Source organism: Lycium barbarum, chromosome 11 (genome assembly GCF_019175385.1).
Source record: "Lycium barbarum isolate Lr01 chromosome 11, ASM1917538v2, whole genome shotgun sequence".
NCBI lineage: Eukaryota > Viridiplantae > Streptophyta > Magnoliopsida > Solanales > Solanaceae > Lycium > Lycium barbarum.
Genome location: NC_083347.1, coordinates 14,840,354 through 14,856,243, shown reverse-complemented (window position 1 = coordinate 14,856,243; position 15,890 = coordinate 14,840,354). Strand labels below are relative to the sequence as shown.

The 15,890-nt window shown below is 33.6% G+C and overlaps 1 protein-coding gene across 1 annotated transcript; it reads left to right on the top strand.

The window, feature by feature from the left end:
* The first annotated feature begins 11,592 nt into the window (after positions 1-11,592).
* Positions 11,593-12,741, top strand: LOC132619462 (putative F-box protein At1g32420). Its single transcript, XM_060334363.1, has one exon. It carries the CDS (start codon positions 11,593-11,595, stop codon positions 12,739-12,741), a length of 1,149 nt encoding a protein of 382 aa, XP_060190346.1.
* The last annotated feature ends 3,149 nt before the right edge of the window (positions 12,742-15,890 follow it).

The following is a 15,890-nucleotide window of genomic DNA, read 5'->3' as shown; positions in this document are numbered from 1 at the left end:
TCAATTTGTTCGAAGCGAGAAATGAGCGTTTTTCTCTGTCGATCGACAGCAAGCTCAGACGAAACCGACCCAGATCCTTGTTTTCTTTTTTTTTTGTTCGAATCGATTTTGGTTTTCACCCCCCTCCTTTTCTTTTCAAATCCTCCGGTTTCTCCCCCTATTTGTAGGATTTCATTTGTATTAAAAAAAAGGCGTATGAGAGAAGTATGGGAGAAAGGAGGGGTGTCGGGTGAAGTGGGAGGAACGTGAGGAGCAGGAGCAGGAGCAGGCGTGGGGGGAACAAAGATAAGTGGAGCAGCGAGGGATGGCAGAGAAGAGGTGGGAAGAACGTGGGAGTAGAGAGAGAGAGGCGCGCGGCGGGTGAAGAAAGAGGGATTAGGGTGAAAGGGAGAAAGAGGAAGAGGAAAAGAAGAGAAAGGGGCGGGTTAGGTTAAAAGGGTATTGGGCTGGACTGAAATTAAAATGGCAGTGGGCTGGTCCGTTTAGTATTTTAGTTGGGTTAAAATGTGGGTTGGGTATTTAAATGTGGGTTATTTACTTGGGTAGTGAAATAATATTGTATTTGTATTTTGGGCCATTAATTTGGCTGAAAATTATTGATCCTTCCTCCGCTATTTAATTATTTTGGGATTCCAAATTAATAACTGGTATAATATATGTTATGTAAAGACGATAAATAATTAATATGTAAAAAAAAAACAAATATTTTGCGAAGTGTTGTCTTGTAATAAACTTAACGAGTCCAAACCCGAAAAAATGAAATGATGACGAATCATCTAAAATTTGTAGTAAAGTGATACTTGTAATGTCAATAATAAAAGTAATGATATTAGTAGTAGTAGCAAAAATATTGTAAAAATAAAGTATTTAGCTCATCGGTAAATTTAGAAACCCGAGTAAATTAAATAAAGGAGGGACAAAATTGGGTGTCAACATCTATAACCTCAATACTAAAATGTAGATTTTATTTCTCTAGATTTACTTTTCAATTTTTAGAATTGGTTGGAATTGTGCTTTTCAAACTTAGAATTATTAAGTTATGTTAGAATTATTAAGTTATAATATTTCTATAACCTCAAAACTAAAATGTAGACTTTATTTGACTAGATTTACTTTTCAATTTTTAGAATTAAAGTTAGAATCCATAAGTTATTAAAGTTAGAATTGTTATTGAGAATTCAAAATTAGAATTAGTTGAGATTGTGCTTTTCAAAGTTAGAATTTTTAAGTTATAATATTTCTATAACCTCAATATTAAAATATAGATTTTATTTCTCTAGATTTACTTTTCAATTTTTAGAATTTGTTGGAATTGTGCTTTTCAAACTTAGAATTATTAATTTATATTAGAATTATTAAGTTATAATATTTCTATAACCTCAAAACTAAAATATAGACTTTATTTGACTAGATTTACTTTTCAATTTTTAGAATTAAAGTTAGAATCCATAAGTTATTAAAGTTAGAATTGTTATTGAGAATTCAAAGTTAGAATTGATTGGACATTTAAATATTTCTGAACTTTGAAAGTCTATTTAGATCGTATTTGATGTGTTTAGATAGTGTTTGATGTGTTTTATTATTACTTATGGTGATTTTATGTGTTGTAGCTCTTTTAGAATTAATTTGGAGCATTTTAATGCTAGTTTTGAGTTGCTTTTGTTACTGGTTTCTGTGCAGGTGTGGCTGCAGAAAATGCAGGAAATTTTCCAGAAAACTGACGCAGTCCGTCGATTTTATGGAAATTAATTTTGGAAATTTTCCAGAAAACCGACTCAGTCCGTCGGTTTTCTGGAAAATAATTCTGAAAATTTATGAAAAACCCGACGTACTATGTCGGTTTTGTGGTTACGTTCCTGTGTAAAGGGGGAGACACAGAAAAATTATTATATTATTTCTAGCATGGAAAACAAAATAGTAAAAGGGCAGTTCGTGGTTTTCAGAAGAAAGAAAAGCCACCAGTGAAGATTTCCCTTGGAAAAAGAAAATAATGTTATAAATATCCCAAATTAGTGGATATCCATTAAGTTAGAAATATCTCAAAATATCCCAAAATATCTCAAAATATCCCATGTCCTGTTGCTTCTATAAATAGGATGCACAGATGCAATGTTGAAAGGGCAGAAGTAATATAATCTGATATCTCTCTACATATTCTCTCTACATATTTCTTCTGTGTATTTACTTCATAGTTTTTATTTTATAACACGTTATCAGCACGATGCTCTAACCAACTGAGCAAATACTTTGAAAGCCTCGAAGTTGCTGAAGGCCTTATGCCAATATTCTACTGCAAGGTTAGTTCGCAAATATGAATTGATTAAATGAGTTTATATCCGTGAACACCAGAAGTGGTAATATTTTACGGGCTTATTGTGTTTATGGTTGAAGATGTGTTAGAGAAAAATTCTCCACATTATATGTATGCCTCGATTTGCTCCTGAAGTAGCAATATCTTAAAAGAGACTGTAAGCTATCACGATTTGATATGCTTAAGGCACGTTCAGATAATTATGTTTTATTCCTGAAGAATTAAAACTTTTGATAAATGTTGCAAGTACAGATCCATTCTCTGAAATGAATGTGATAGTATGTCGTAACACCTATAAATATAAACGTGCATTTGATTGTGAAAATATCATGATTCATCTCCAGAAGAGTTAGAATAATTGAGAAGAAATATTCTGAATATTATATGTTTTTCTCTCGAACTACTAAACTCATAATTTTGCTCCACGAGTAGCAAACTTTGAATTCTACTCAAGAAGTAGTAAGCCTATGTATTTTACTCCTGAAGTAGTAAGGCTTTTAATTCTACTCCTGAAATAGTACAACTTTGAAAGCTACTCCCGAAGTAGTAGAATTCAGAAATTTACTCCTGAATTAGTCAACCTTTAAACTTTACTCCCGAAGTGGTAAAACTTGAAACTTTACTCCCGAAGCAGTAAAATTCTGAAACTTTACTCCTGAAGCAGAAATAATTACCAAAATATTTGAGAAATATTCTGAAGCAATGTCTTCTTGTGTTTGAGCAAAATAACGAGCTATTGATGAGCGTCGTATTTCAAGCACATTTAAATAATCAGGTTTCATTCCCCGAAGTGAATGAACAAATACCACAACTTATCTCCTGGAGGGATAAAATACAAGGAATGTAGATGTTATATTTTTGTGGTATGAAATTCAGACATTGCTATACGTACCTGTCGTACGTCGAAACATATTAAAGTATCATTCTAAGGAAAAGGGAGCAGAGTGGAATGGTTCTGCTATAACCACATTAATACATTATGGTTAGTTGTTATTGATTTCCTCGAAGGAAATAACAATTAATGTATTTTCCCCTGAAGGAATTAATAACTATGTGGTTGCCTCTTTGATACAAAATGCTCAGATGTTAATGATGAATCTCCCTGAAGGAGATGTTTGAAATATTGAAGTTTAGAATTCAATGTTTATTTCGTGACACCAGTAGTGTCGAAATTTGCTTTCATGGTACCAAAAGTATTTAAGAAATATTTGGTAATAGAAATTAATGATCAAAGGCTCCAGAAGAGCTAATTATTTATTTACAAGTATCATGACACTAGCAGTGTCCAAATAATATCTGATTATGATAGATAAATTGAAGTCTCTCGAAGAGGCTATATGTGATAGCACCATTTATCAGAGATCATAATTATTTCGATCGGAAAATAAATTATAGTAAACCTGAAGTTTACTAGCGAGAAAAATGGTCATCATATTGAGACTACAGATGATTGGAAGATTGAATATCTCCAACTTATTACGGGTAGGGTCACGTGTGTAAAGCGTTACCCGAGCATGATGAGATCGCATGTCACAATAAACCAGAAGTTTTGACATAAAATTTCATGCAATAGTAAACCAGAAGTTTATTAAAAGAAATAGCACTCGTCATAGTAAACTTGAAGTTTACGGGTACAGATAATTTTATCAGTTGACAAGACCATTTTGATCGTCCTGATTTAAATCTGATGTGCTAATTGAGTATTAAAAACATATTGAAGAACTAGAAGATTCTTCAAGAATTTGTTTGTGTTGCTTGTTCTCATGACAAGTTGATTACACCAGCTAATGTTGGGACTGAATCCCCAAAATTCTGAAAAATATAAAAGGTGAATGTGGGCCCCTTCACCTGCAATGTGATGTCTTAAATAGATGCATCTATTTAAGACATTCACATGTATGTTTATTGTCAACTGGCAGTTTGACATTTACAAAGTTGCTTGCTCAAAATAATTGAGTTGGAAGCACAATTTTCAGAATATGTAATCAAGACAATCATCTTGATAATGCTGGTTTATATCTAAGTTGGTTTGGCATTGGATGCCTCCATAATACAGCTAAACAATTGCTTATGAGAACAGAGTTTCAGATGTTGGTCTGAGATATGATATATTGCATACAACAGCACTTGTATGCTTCAGATCATTAAATTTTGATAAATTCTCCCCTCATATTTGGTTCAGGGTCAGGAACTAGATATTTCCATCTTTTAGCATTTGATGTGCGGTACATGATTAATGGATATATCATGATGCACACAGATGGATTTTCCCAAAGAAAATGGGGACATATGTCACTAAAATTAGGGGGAGATAATAAGCAGCTAAGAAATATGTTGTGAATTATCATCAGTATGATCCTCAGATAATTCAAATCAAATGCTGGAAGCATTTGCTGACCCAACTATTTCATATTTCATCTGCAAAATGCTCTTAATGTCCCTGAAGGACAAAGTCTATAGCGTGCATGAAGCATGGTAGACCAATCGGTTCCAAATATAATAATCCTTGAAAAAGGGAGGAGCGAATGATCATAATAAGGAGGCAATGTGCTCTTGAAGAGCTACGACATAACACTTCATAAACCTTATGGGAGGTTCAGGTACCTGAAAATAATGAATCTCAGTAAGTTATGTCGAATTGCGAACCGATACAACATGATATCTTGTCGACAATATACAATATAGCGCGCAATATTGTATAAGGTCGTGAGGATTTGATTTCTACGTCTCTTAAAGCATGTTGACGTAGAATAATTACCAAGTAAAATGATGCATCTTGGTAAACGTAATGTTTATTGGGCCAGCAGTCCAAACAACAGAAGATGTCACATTATTTATACTGATGGATGCTGTCACGGCCTATGTGGCTTACTTGATGAAATTTATATGAAAATTCCTGAAGGATATAAAATGCCTGAAGCATTTGGTTTAAAGTCTCGGGAAATGTATTCAATCAGATTACACAGATCATTATATGGTTTAAAACAATCAGGGCGTATGTGGTATAATCGCCTAAGTGAGTACTTGATAAATGAAGGATATATAAATGATGCCATTTGTCCATGTGTTTTTATTAAGAAAACAAAATCAAGGTTCATTATACTTGCTGTTTATGTTGATGACATAAACCTCGTTGGAACTCCAGAAGAGCTCCAAAAGGCGATTGAATATTTGAAGAAAGAATTTGAGATGAAAGATCTCGGAAAGACAAAACTCTGTCTTGGTCTGCAAATTGAACATTTCGAAAAAAGGATCTTTATACATCAATCTGCCTATACTGAGAAAGTTTTAAATCGATTTTACATGGACAATGCGCATCCTTTAAGTACTCCTATGGTTGTTCGCTCACTTGAAGTGAGCAAAGATCCGTTCCGACCTCAGGAAGAAAACGAAGAGCTACTTGGTCCTGAAGTACCATATCTTAGTGCAATAGGTGCACTTATGTATCTTGCTAATGCTACAAGACCTGACATAGTATTTTCTGTTAATTTGCTAGCAAGATATAACTCTTCTCCTACACGAAGGCATTGGAACGGGATTAAGCATATATTGCGATATCTGAAGGGAACTAGCGATATGGGTCTGTTTTATACTAACAAAGGTAGTACAGATCTTGTTGGTTATGCAGATGCAGGTTATTTATCTGATCCACATAAAGCTCGATCTCAAACGGGCTATCTGTTTACATGCGGAGGTACTGCTATATCATGGCGTTCGACCAAGCAGTCCATTGTTGCTACTTCTTCAAATCATGCTGAGATAATCGCTATTCATGAAGCAAGTAGAGAATGTGTGTGGTTGAGATCAGTGATACATTTCATCAGAGAAAGATGTGGCTTGAAGTGTGATACAAAAATATATTATATGAAGATAATGCTGCATGCATAGCTCAATTAAAAGGAGGTTTCATAAAAGGAGATAGAACAAAGCACATTTCACCAAAGTTATTTTTCACACATGATCTGCAGAAGAATGGTGATATTGATGTGCAACAAATCTGTTCAAGTGACAATCCTGCAGATTTGTTCACTAAATCTTTGCCAACTTCAACTCTTGAGAAGATGATATTCAAGATTGGAATGCGAAGACTCCGACATCTGAATCTTGATTTTCGTCAGGGGGAGTGAAATACGCGTTGTACTCTTTTTTCCTTAACCAAGTTTTGTCCCATTGGGTTTTCTTGGTAAGGTTTTTAATGAGGCAGCTCTCAAAGCGTATTTCTAGATATGTGCACTCTTTTTCCTTCATTAGGACTTTTTCCCACAGGGTTTTTTTTAATAAGGTTTTAACGAGGTACATCATCTATTAATGGACATCCAAGGGGGAGTGTTATAAATATCCCAAATTAGTGGATATCCATTAAGTTAGAAATATCTCAAAATATCCCAAAATATCTCAAAATATCCCATGTCCTGTTGCTTCTATAAATAGGATGCACAGATGCAATGTTGAAAGGGCAGAAGTAATATAATCTGATATCTCTCTACATATTCTCTCTACATATTTCTTCTGTGTATTTACTTCATAGTTTTTATTTTATAACAAATAAGAGAATACTCAGGTACATAAGGTTATTGTTTTAGTAAGTAAGCATTGTATTTTATTGTAGAGATATGTATTTAAGTGTATGGGGGATGACAACAAAAAGAAAGTGAAGAGAAGGGGTACTGATGGCTAGTGGTAGGGTTGGACATAACAAATTGTTTCAAATTGTGAAATCTGGCATTTTTTTTCTCCCTGCAAATTCACGTACTGCACACTGCTTCTAGTTTCTTTGCTCTTTTCTTTTCTTTCGTCCGTTCCTTCTTTCTGCTTACTCTATAAATATTATTTATTTTGGGAGTTGGGGCAAGAACACATGCATATATATAAATATATTATATAATTGTTTATTAATGGGATTGAGATACTATTTTCAATTTTTTTTAAAGAATTATGGAATTAATGTATAAAATGTTGAGATTTAGTTCTAAACCTAAAATTATAGGATTAGTTTTCCTAGACAAATTTAGACCATTTATTTATGTTATTGGATAGATTGATGCTACTCGAGTTTGTTGAAGAGAATTTGGCATTTCAAGAGAGGTTGTGTTCCGGTTATAAGGCAAGTGAGGCTTAAATTCTTAGTTTACTTGTTTTTTCATAAAAAACATATGGTTTGTGTTGTATGTATGCATTTCAATCATTTAGGTTGTGTGAGTGGGCAAGCATGATCTAAATTGGATAATTTTCAAGTTTCTAAAGTAATGACCATATGAGTACTTTAGCGTAATTTCTCTTAAATAGATATTATTTATATAAATGTAAAGTTTAGAAGTGGTATTGATTGGATGTATGTTCCACTTATCATATCTTTAGAGGGGCACACTTCCATAGGTCCCATTGATGTTTAGTGAGAGATAGCTGCTAGAATTTTAAGTTACCTGAGTAAGATGGGGGTAAATAATGCTCTCTCCGGAAGACGGGGTAATACATAGACAAATACGTACTATGTCCCGTGAGCATAGATTCGGATTCAGTGTAGTGCATCTATTGCTTGTCTAGGTAAGATGGGGGTAAATAATGCCCTCTTCGGAAGACGGGGTAAGACATAGACAAATACGTACTATGTCCCGTGAGCATACACTTAGATTCAGTGTATTTCATGTATTGCTCGTCCGAGTAAGATGGGGGTAAATAATGCCCTCATCGAAAGATGGGGTAAGACATAGATAAATACGTACTATGTCCCGCGAGCATAGATTGAGATTTAAAGCATTTCATGTTTTGCTTGTTTATGCTTCATGATTTCAGCTTTAGCTTCAGTTTTTGTATATATTTAATATACTTGTACTGTGTAATTGCTTTTATGCATTATCAGGGATTTCAAAGACTTTCCCCAGGGGTAAGCTAAGAGTGTCGATGATCTTGCTGGGTTTTTTAGACTCACGCTTGTTGATGTTGTATGTGTGCAGGTGTAGTTAACAGTGACTAGGTTGCCAATACTTAATTCATTTCAGCTTCGTTTAGTCCAGTTCAGTCGAGGTGAGCCATCATTAGATCATGACGGCCTCTTCTTCTTTAGTTGACTTAGTAGTATTCCGAGATACGCCTCGTACTTTTATATTCAGACTAGTAGTTCCATGACTTAGACATTTTTATGGGGTTTATGGGTAAGACTCAGTATTTGTATTTCGTTTCCACACTTTTCTTTATATTATGAGACTTTGCGTATTATTCATTTTATTCGTTAATTTTCGCATGATTAGCTTGGAGGGTTCGCCTTGTGGGTAGAAGTTCGATAGGTGCTCGGTCATGACCTGAGCGTCAGATTTTGGGTCGTGACAAAATTGGTATCAGAGCGCTAAGTTTCAATTTTCTTGGAGTCATGGAACGGTGTCTAGTAGAGCCTTGCGGATAGGTACGGAGACATCTGTACTTATCTTCGAGGGGCTACATGGACATTTTAGGAAAGTTTCCCTTCTTTCATTCCTCCATCGTGCTATAAAGCTTGAAGTATAGAAAATGGTACATTTAGTGTTCTTCCCTACGTGAGGTGGGAACACGCTCAAGTATTCAGGCACTAGCGACTAAGAATATTCTCCAAGATTTACAAAGAAGTTTGAAATGATTAGAGGTAAGCCTAAAAGATAGGCTAAAATATAGAAGATGACTTGAGTTGACTACTAGACTACAAGGCTCGGAGAAGTATCAAGTGTTACTATATAGATCTGGAAGACTCTATGATTTGAGCTAGGTTCTAAAGATAATATCTCTTTATGTTTCTCGAAGTGGGAGCAGAGATTCAGTTAGCTGAGCGACAATTTTGCCTACACAGTCAGCAACATAAATAGCAAGGCTACGAGCAAAACGACCCTAGTTCATACATGTTATACTTGAGAAAATGTGGACATAATTAAGTAAATTTCCTTAAGTGTGTAAACGGTAATAGAAAATGGAATTTCAGAACAGTTACAAATTAAGACCACGATCTTATGTCACAGTCATAAAAGCTGACTATTATAACACAATGAGGAATATCATTTCAGTTCAGCGTATCCAATTGGTTATGTAAGGCTATCAAGAATGTGATATACGGAGAATCAACATGGACATTTCAATCGTCACGACTTCCACAGGGGAGAATCATATTGGCCTAGTACAACATATTTTAGTTTGGGTTTTGGAGAGTTCCGGACTATTTAGCAGCAGAGACTATAAAACTTCGAGAATTTTGCACTTCGAAAGGGTGTGTTAAAGAGGAGTTTCATCTTTTTAAGTTTGTGTGTTGAATACACCACAGTTAGGTGATATCATACCTAAATAGGTTCTTTGATTTTGATTTATCTTCAGAGCACGGGTATGCTTTCCCTCATAATCACAAGTGCGTTGAGAAGCTCAGCATAGCAGGGCACTTTTGCCACCGCAGTTAGATTTGCATTGAGCGCTAGGCTCAGCATAGTAGGGATTTTTTTTGCACCGCAGTTAGATTCGCATTGAGCGCTAGGCTCAGCATGGGAAGACATTTTTTCCCATCGCAGTTAGATTATAGTTGGGCGCCAGGCTCAGTATTGTGGGGGCATACATGCCACTACAGTTAGCTATCTATCAGGATCAATAAGCTGTATAGTGCGAGACTTGATATGGCGGAAAGCACCTTCAGTTAAAAAGTAAGACGCTGAGAATGAGACTTAGTGTACCAGGACATGAATGCCGATTCAGTTGGAGTGAGACTTGGGGTGTAGGTAATTTGTACACATCAACAAGATAAAAGTCGATTTATAGAGGATTTTCGCTGTATTTGGACGTAGTGAAGTTATCGACATTGGGCATGAATTGGTTTCATTATAGTCATGTTATTGATGTACTGCGTCTTTACGTCATTCACTTTTTCAAGAATTTGTTTAATGGTTCGTGTACATGTTAGCATGGTAATAATGGGTATAACACATTTTCCTCCTAATTTTTCTTTTTACTTTTTTTTTTAAATTAGTGTTTTTTTATTTATATTGTTATTTCATTTATTTATAATTTATAAAATACTAAAAATTAAATACTCATGGGCTTACGCCTCACCGAGACATATGTAAATCGCCTCATCTTACGCCCATGTCTTTTAAAACACTAATATCAACTTGAATTGTAGAGTATATACTGGGTCGAACACATCTTTTTCATGGAATGTTTTTTCTAGACTTGATTTAGGAGTCCTGGCTCTCCAGACAACCTCTTAGCACAATATTAATGTAGAACAGCGGGAACACTTTCATGCACCATTTTTTTGCTTATATTTCGGTTATCTTATTTCTTGTACTTCGATTATCTTGTTTATTTGTGATAGCTATTGCTCTCTTTTCTTTATCATGGCTTATTCGCTTTCGTTATTTCTTTTTTCATACTGCTTTGAATTGCTGATCCTTGAGCCGAGGCTCTATCAGAAACCGTCTCTTTACCTCACAAGGTAAGAGTAAGATATGCGTACACTTTACTCTCCCCAGACCCCACTTTATGGGATTTATTGTTGTTATTTTTGCCTATCTTTCTTTGAAGCCTCTTGGCAGAATATATTATTATTCGTATTTGGAGAGATTTGGGAGAATATTTGAGAGATTTTGGTAAAATAATTGAATGAATAAAAAATCATGAAGAGGTAAGAAATTTGAAAATTTAGAGCTATCTTAAAGAAAGATTTTTTCGGTTATGAGATACAAATTTTGTAGCCTGAAACATGGTTATTTGCTACCGAGTTCAAATTTCTTAAACTTGTTTGTTTATGCCATTTAGTAAGCACGTTTGCCATACGGTGCCAATTGTGGGTTTGAATTGAGAAAGAAATTGAAACCTTGTAAAAATTAAAAAAAAAAAAAAAACTAACTGAAATGGCATGTTTGTTTTTAAAGTGGATATGCTTTGATTATATTAGTGCCTAATTATACGGATAGTTGAGTTGTTATTAAAAATTAAAATAAAAAAGAGTCTAAAAAATTGGTTACTATGTAATTGATAACTTAAAAATTTGCCTGCGCCGTTAAAGTAAAAAAAGCCATAATAAATTATATTTATGAAAGTTTCTGAAAGTAATGGCAATTTTTCAGGATTACTTTTAAAATTTTGTTCCTATGTACATTCCTCTAGTAAAAAAAGTGCAACTCAAATATGATGTAGCCCATAAAAACTCAGGCAAGTACATACGTTTTATAATTTTGGAAAAGGAAAAGTAGAAAGGCATAGTAATGTCCTATTTATTTAATGTCCTATTTATTTACGCTGGAAAAAGGGTTTGCCAAACATTAGAGAAAGGCATGGCCATGACTACAGCCGCCCTCTACAAGGAGAAGAACATCAAGTCTTCTAGAAAAATACCTTCAATTCCTCAAGAAATAATCTTTGATGTATTCTCATGGCTTCCCGTTAAGTCCTTGATGCGTTTTAAATGCATCTCTAAGTTTTTTAGCTCCCTTATATCGAAATCAGAATTCATGGATATTCATCTATGCCACTCTAGGACTCGAACCAAATTGCTTGCGCACGAAAGGGGCGTTTTTGAGGGAAGGGACTTTTTTTACACTATAGAGCAAAATCAAGATGGAAAAGCTTCCCTTCTTCACATTGAGGATTTTCTCTGCCGTGTTATTTGGTACATGAGTGAATATTTGGAGTGTGCTAACGGTGTTTTCTGCTTCTGGAAAGATGCACGACAGCCTGTTTACATTTGCAATCCCAGTACAAGAGAAATAAAACCTCTTCCCTATATAGATAATCCTTTTGAATCTTTCTATTCATTAGGTTTCGAACCAATAGAAAAGATTTATAAAGTTCTTTTTACGAGAATAGTTCGCTCACAAATATCGTCAAGAAATTGGGTTTTCACTTTAGATGGAAATAAATCATGGAAGGAAATTGAAAGTGTTCCTGAGTTTTATCGAGCGGAGAGAGTTTGCATTAATGGAGTTATTTATATGTTGAATGGTAAAGAGCACAAGCAGAATATGGTTGCATTTGATCTAAAAGCTGAAAGTTTCAGAATTATTTCCCTGTGGAAAGCTTTACATCGCTACAAACATTTTTATGACTTAATAGATGTGAAAGGAAAATTAGCCGTCTTTGAAAATACGATTATTAATGGAGAAGTAAATATGTGGATTTTAGAAAAGGGTCAACATGAAAGATGGGAGAGACATATTATTATTGACTTTCCCGTTGTTCCTGAGGAGGTAAAGTACCCTATAAAGTTTTTTTGGTCTCAAACATATGATGAGGGGATTATATTCATTGCTAAAGTGAAAGGCGAAAAATTCTCGTATTTCTTTTATGATGTCACAAGAAAAAGTTGGAAAGGATGTGAAATCCAGGGACTTTATCAAAGGGGGCGTATGTTTGGAGCAATTTATAGTTGGGTAGAAAGCCTCTTCCCATTGAAAAAAGTAAGCAATGCTCATCGACGAGTTTAAACTACAAGTCATTTATTTGGTCAGGTGCTCTTTTTATTTTTATTTTTATTTTTATTTTTTCTTGCTTGTTTTTTCTTTCCTTTTTGATGTTTCTATATTGTTCCATATTTTATGATACCTAATAAAATTGTGGAAACAAATCAAGAATTTTAATTCTAATGTCCCTTAGAAAAGGGTCTTCTTATGGTATTCCTAACTTCTCGTTATGTTTGATTAACTATCTTGCAATTACAAAAGTTACATGGAGTCTGCCACGGATTCGCTTTAGTTTTCAAGCAACCTACAAAGCAACGTGGACAATGAAATTTATATAGAGATTAATAGTTTGTTTGACCAAGCTTCTAAAAACAGCTTATTTTAAAAAGTATTTTTTTAAAAGTACTTTTTTGAAAAGTACTTTTAGCTAAAAGCAGTTTGTGTTTGGCCAATTAATTTAAAAAGTACTTTTGAGCAGCAATTAGTGTTTGACCAAGCTTTTAAAAAATGCTTCTATGTGTATTTTTCTCAAAATTACTTTTCAAAAAAGTGTTTTTGGGCAAAAGCTATTTTTTTAGTTTCTGAAAAACTGCTTCTGCTACAGCCCAAAATCACTTATTTTCTCCCAAAAGTTTGGCTAAACATCTTAATTTTTTTTAAAATAAGCACTTATTGAAAAAATAAGTATTTTTGAAAGAAAAATAAGTTTGGCCAAACAGGCTACGAGAAAGGGACACTGGCAACAAATAATTACAGAAATGTAATTGACATTATTCGAAAGTGGTTTAGGAGTCCGTTTGACTCTTGACTACTACTTAGGCTCGATCAGTAGTTAAGAGTCGAGAGCCTAAAAGCCACAATTTTGGAAGCAAAAAAGTCAAAAGTGGGTATGAAATTAGAGAGGGCTTTATCTTAGCCCACCTATGACTAGCAAAGTTTTTTTAACGGCCCATACCAAATGACGTTTACAGTGCCCGATTATTATTTTTAAATTTGTATTTAGAAGTTGTTGAATTAGTTTGTAATATTAGGAGGTCTTATATAAAGTCATTAGTATTATTTGAAGTTCTATAAATACAAGGATTATTGTGAAGTAGCGTGTAGAAAATCTACAGTTTACTAGGGCTTTGTTCAATCCTGAAGGGAATTGCTTGTAAACTCCTAAAATTTATACTGATAATATTCCTTTAAGGATAGTGGTATCACGTAAAGCGTTTGTTCTTGAATTTCGTCTTTCATATTTTTCTAACAGAAGTTAGAACAGGAATATGCTTACTTGCAATTTCTAGATAAGGACATCTAAAGTGACCCAAAAAAAAAAAAAATCTCCTTAAACGTATTTTCTTAAAAAGAAAAATAATGATCATGATAGTATTGAGTACTAAGTAAGAACTTTTACTAACTTTTAGTTTTTGAAGTTTTTTAAAAAAATTAGGCTTGTACCTGAAAAAAATTATGAACTGCAGTACAAATGTTTGAAGGCTCACTGCCATACTTATAATTAAGTTAAAATCGTACTGGATCTGTTGTTCATCATTAATAAAGGGTCATTATACCATGTAAAATTTTGGGAATGTAAACTAAAGAATCGAACATTTTTTGAACACAGCAAAATATGATTTTTTTTTAATTTTTTTTTTTTACAAAAAAAAATAGCTAGTCGTGGCCTAGTAGACGACTTACTATTTTTAATTTTTTAAAAGCTGTGAGTCTGTCCACGCAACAGATAAATTGTTTAAACAAATTAAAAAAAAACTGCAAATCGTGGATTGAATATATAAAATGTATCATATTCTTAAGCCCTTTTTGAACTTTTCTATAACTAGGAGATCCCGGACCACTTAATATTAATGATGTGTGTGTTGGCCATAATAGATGGTGTCAACAACGTGGCCATAAAAATTACTACAGTCCAGAATTTTTTACATGTACAAGCCTAATTTTAAAAATAAAAAAAACTTCAAACTTAAAATCATTAAGAGCTCTTACTTAGTACTCAATACTATCATGATAATTATTATTTTTTAAAGAAAATAATTTTAAGGGGATTCTTTTTGTCACTTTAGATGTTCTTATCTAAACATTGTTGAGTTCGTTGCATTGTGTCACCCTAACGTATGTCTTTTTATGTGATTCACACCCTGTTGTATTTCTTTTTATGATTCGCACCCTAACCTCTTTGTTTTTTTTTTTTTTCAAAACAACGAAAACATTCACTACAAGAAAGAATACATTTGGCAACAATTTTTTTTTGTTACTATAGATAGGTTATTGTTACAAAAAGTACTTTTGACAATAATATTTTTTTATTGTTGCATAAACTGTTCCCAAGGGCTGTTATTGCAATGACGTGCAACAACTTTTTTTTTAGTTGCCAAAAGTACTTTTTGCAACAATAGTCAATACTATATGACAATAAAATTAAATTTTTGGCTATAAAAAAAAGTTCATTTTAAAAGATTCATCATATATGCCAACAATAAAACTAAATTATTGTCAAATATTAATTTTTGCCAACTATATTATTTTATTGCCAAAAAAACCGTTGCAATTTCTATACTTTCTTGTAGTGATTCTTTTCTTAAAATTTTAACAAGAGCAAAACTGGAAATACAAATAATAAAGAAAAAGTTGGCACAAAACTAAACTCAAATCTAAAGTGTGACCACTTCAAACTAGCACAAACTTTCAAATACTGATAGAATGCTTTCTTCAAATTGCAACCAAGAAATTCATAATCTAAATTCCGGACTCTCGGAAACAAAAGTGAGTAACTCATTTTTATGCATTCTATAAGTTTCCAATCAAAACTGCTCATATTTAGTTTACTTTTATGTGATATCGTCTCCTAATTAATGGCTAAAAAGATTATATATGTTGGCAAAGTTAGGACCTCCCAGGCCCTAGACCCTCATCCTTGAGCCTCTGCTAGACTATGTAACCTCCAAAAACAAGTTAATCCTATCCCTTGAAAAGTTCTTTAATTTATCATGGTCCTGATATCTAAATAAACCTGATATTTGAACGCAGATTTTTGTCCAGTTTATAAACGGAGTCGCGCGTTAACGGTCTTGAGCTCGTGTCTTGATTCGCGAGTGCTCTAGAGAAAAGCTCAATAGGTAGAGGCCTCATAACCACACTCAAATAGGTGAATTCTTCAAGGATATGTGTAA

Bases quoted from the DNA above. Each gene is read 5' to 3' on its own strand.
- LOC132619462 (XM_060334363.1), top strand. From the start codon at position 11,593: ATGGCCATGACTACAGCCGCCCTCTACAAGGAGAAGAACATCAAGTCT.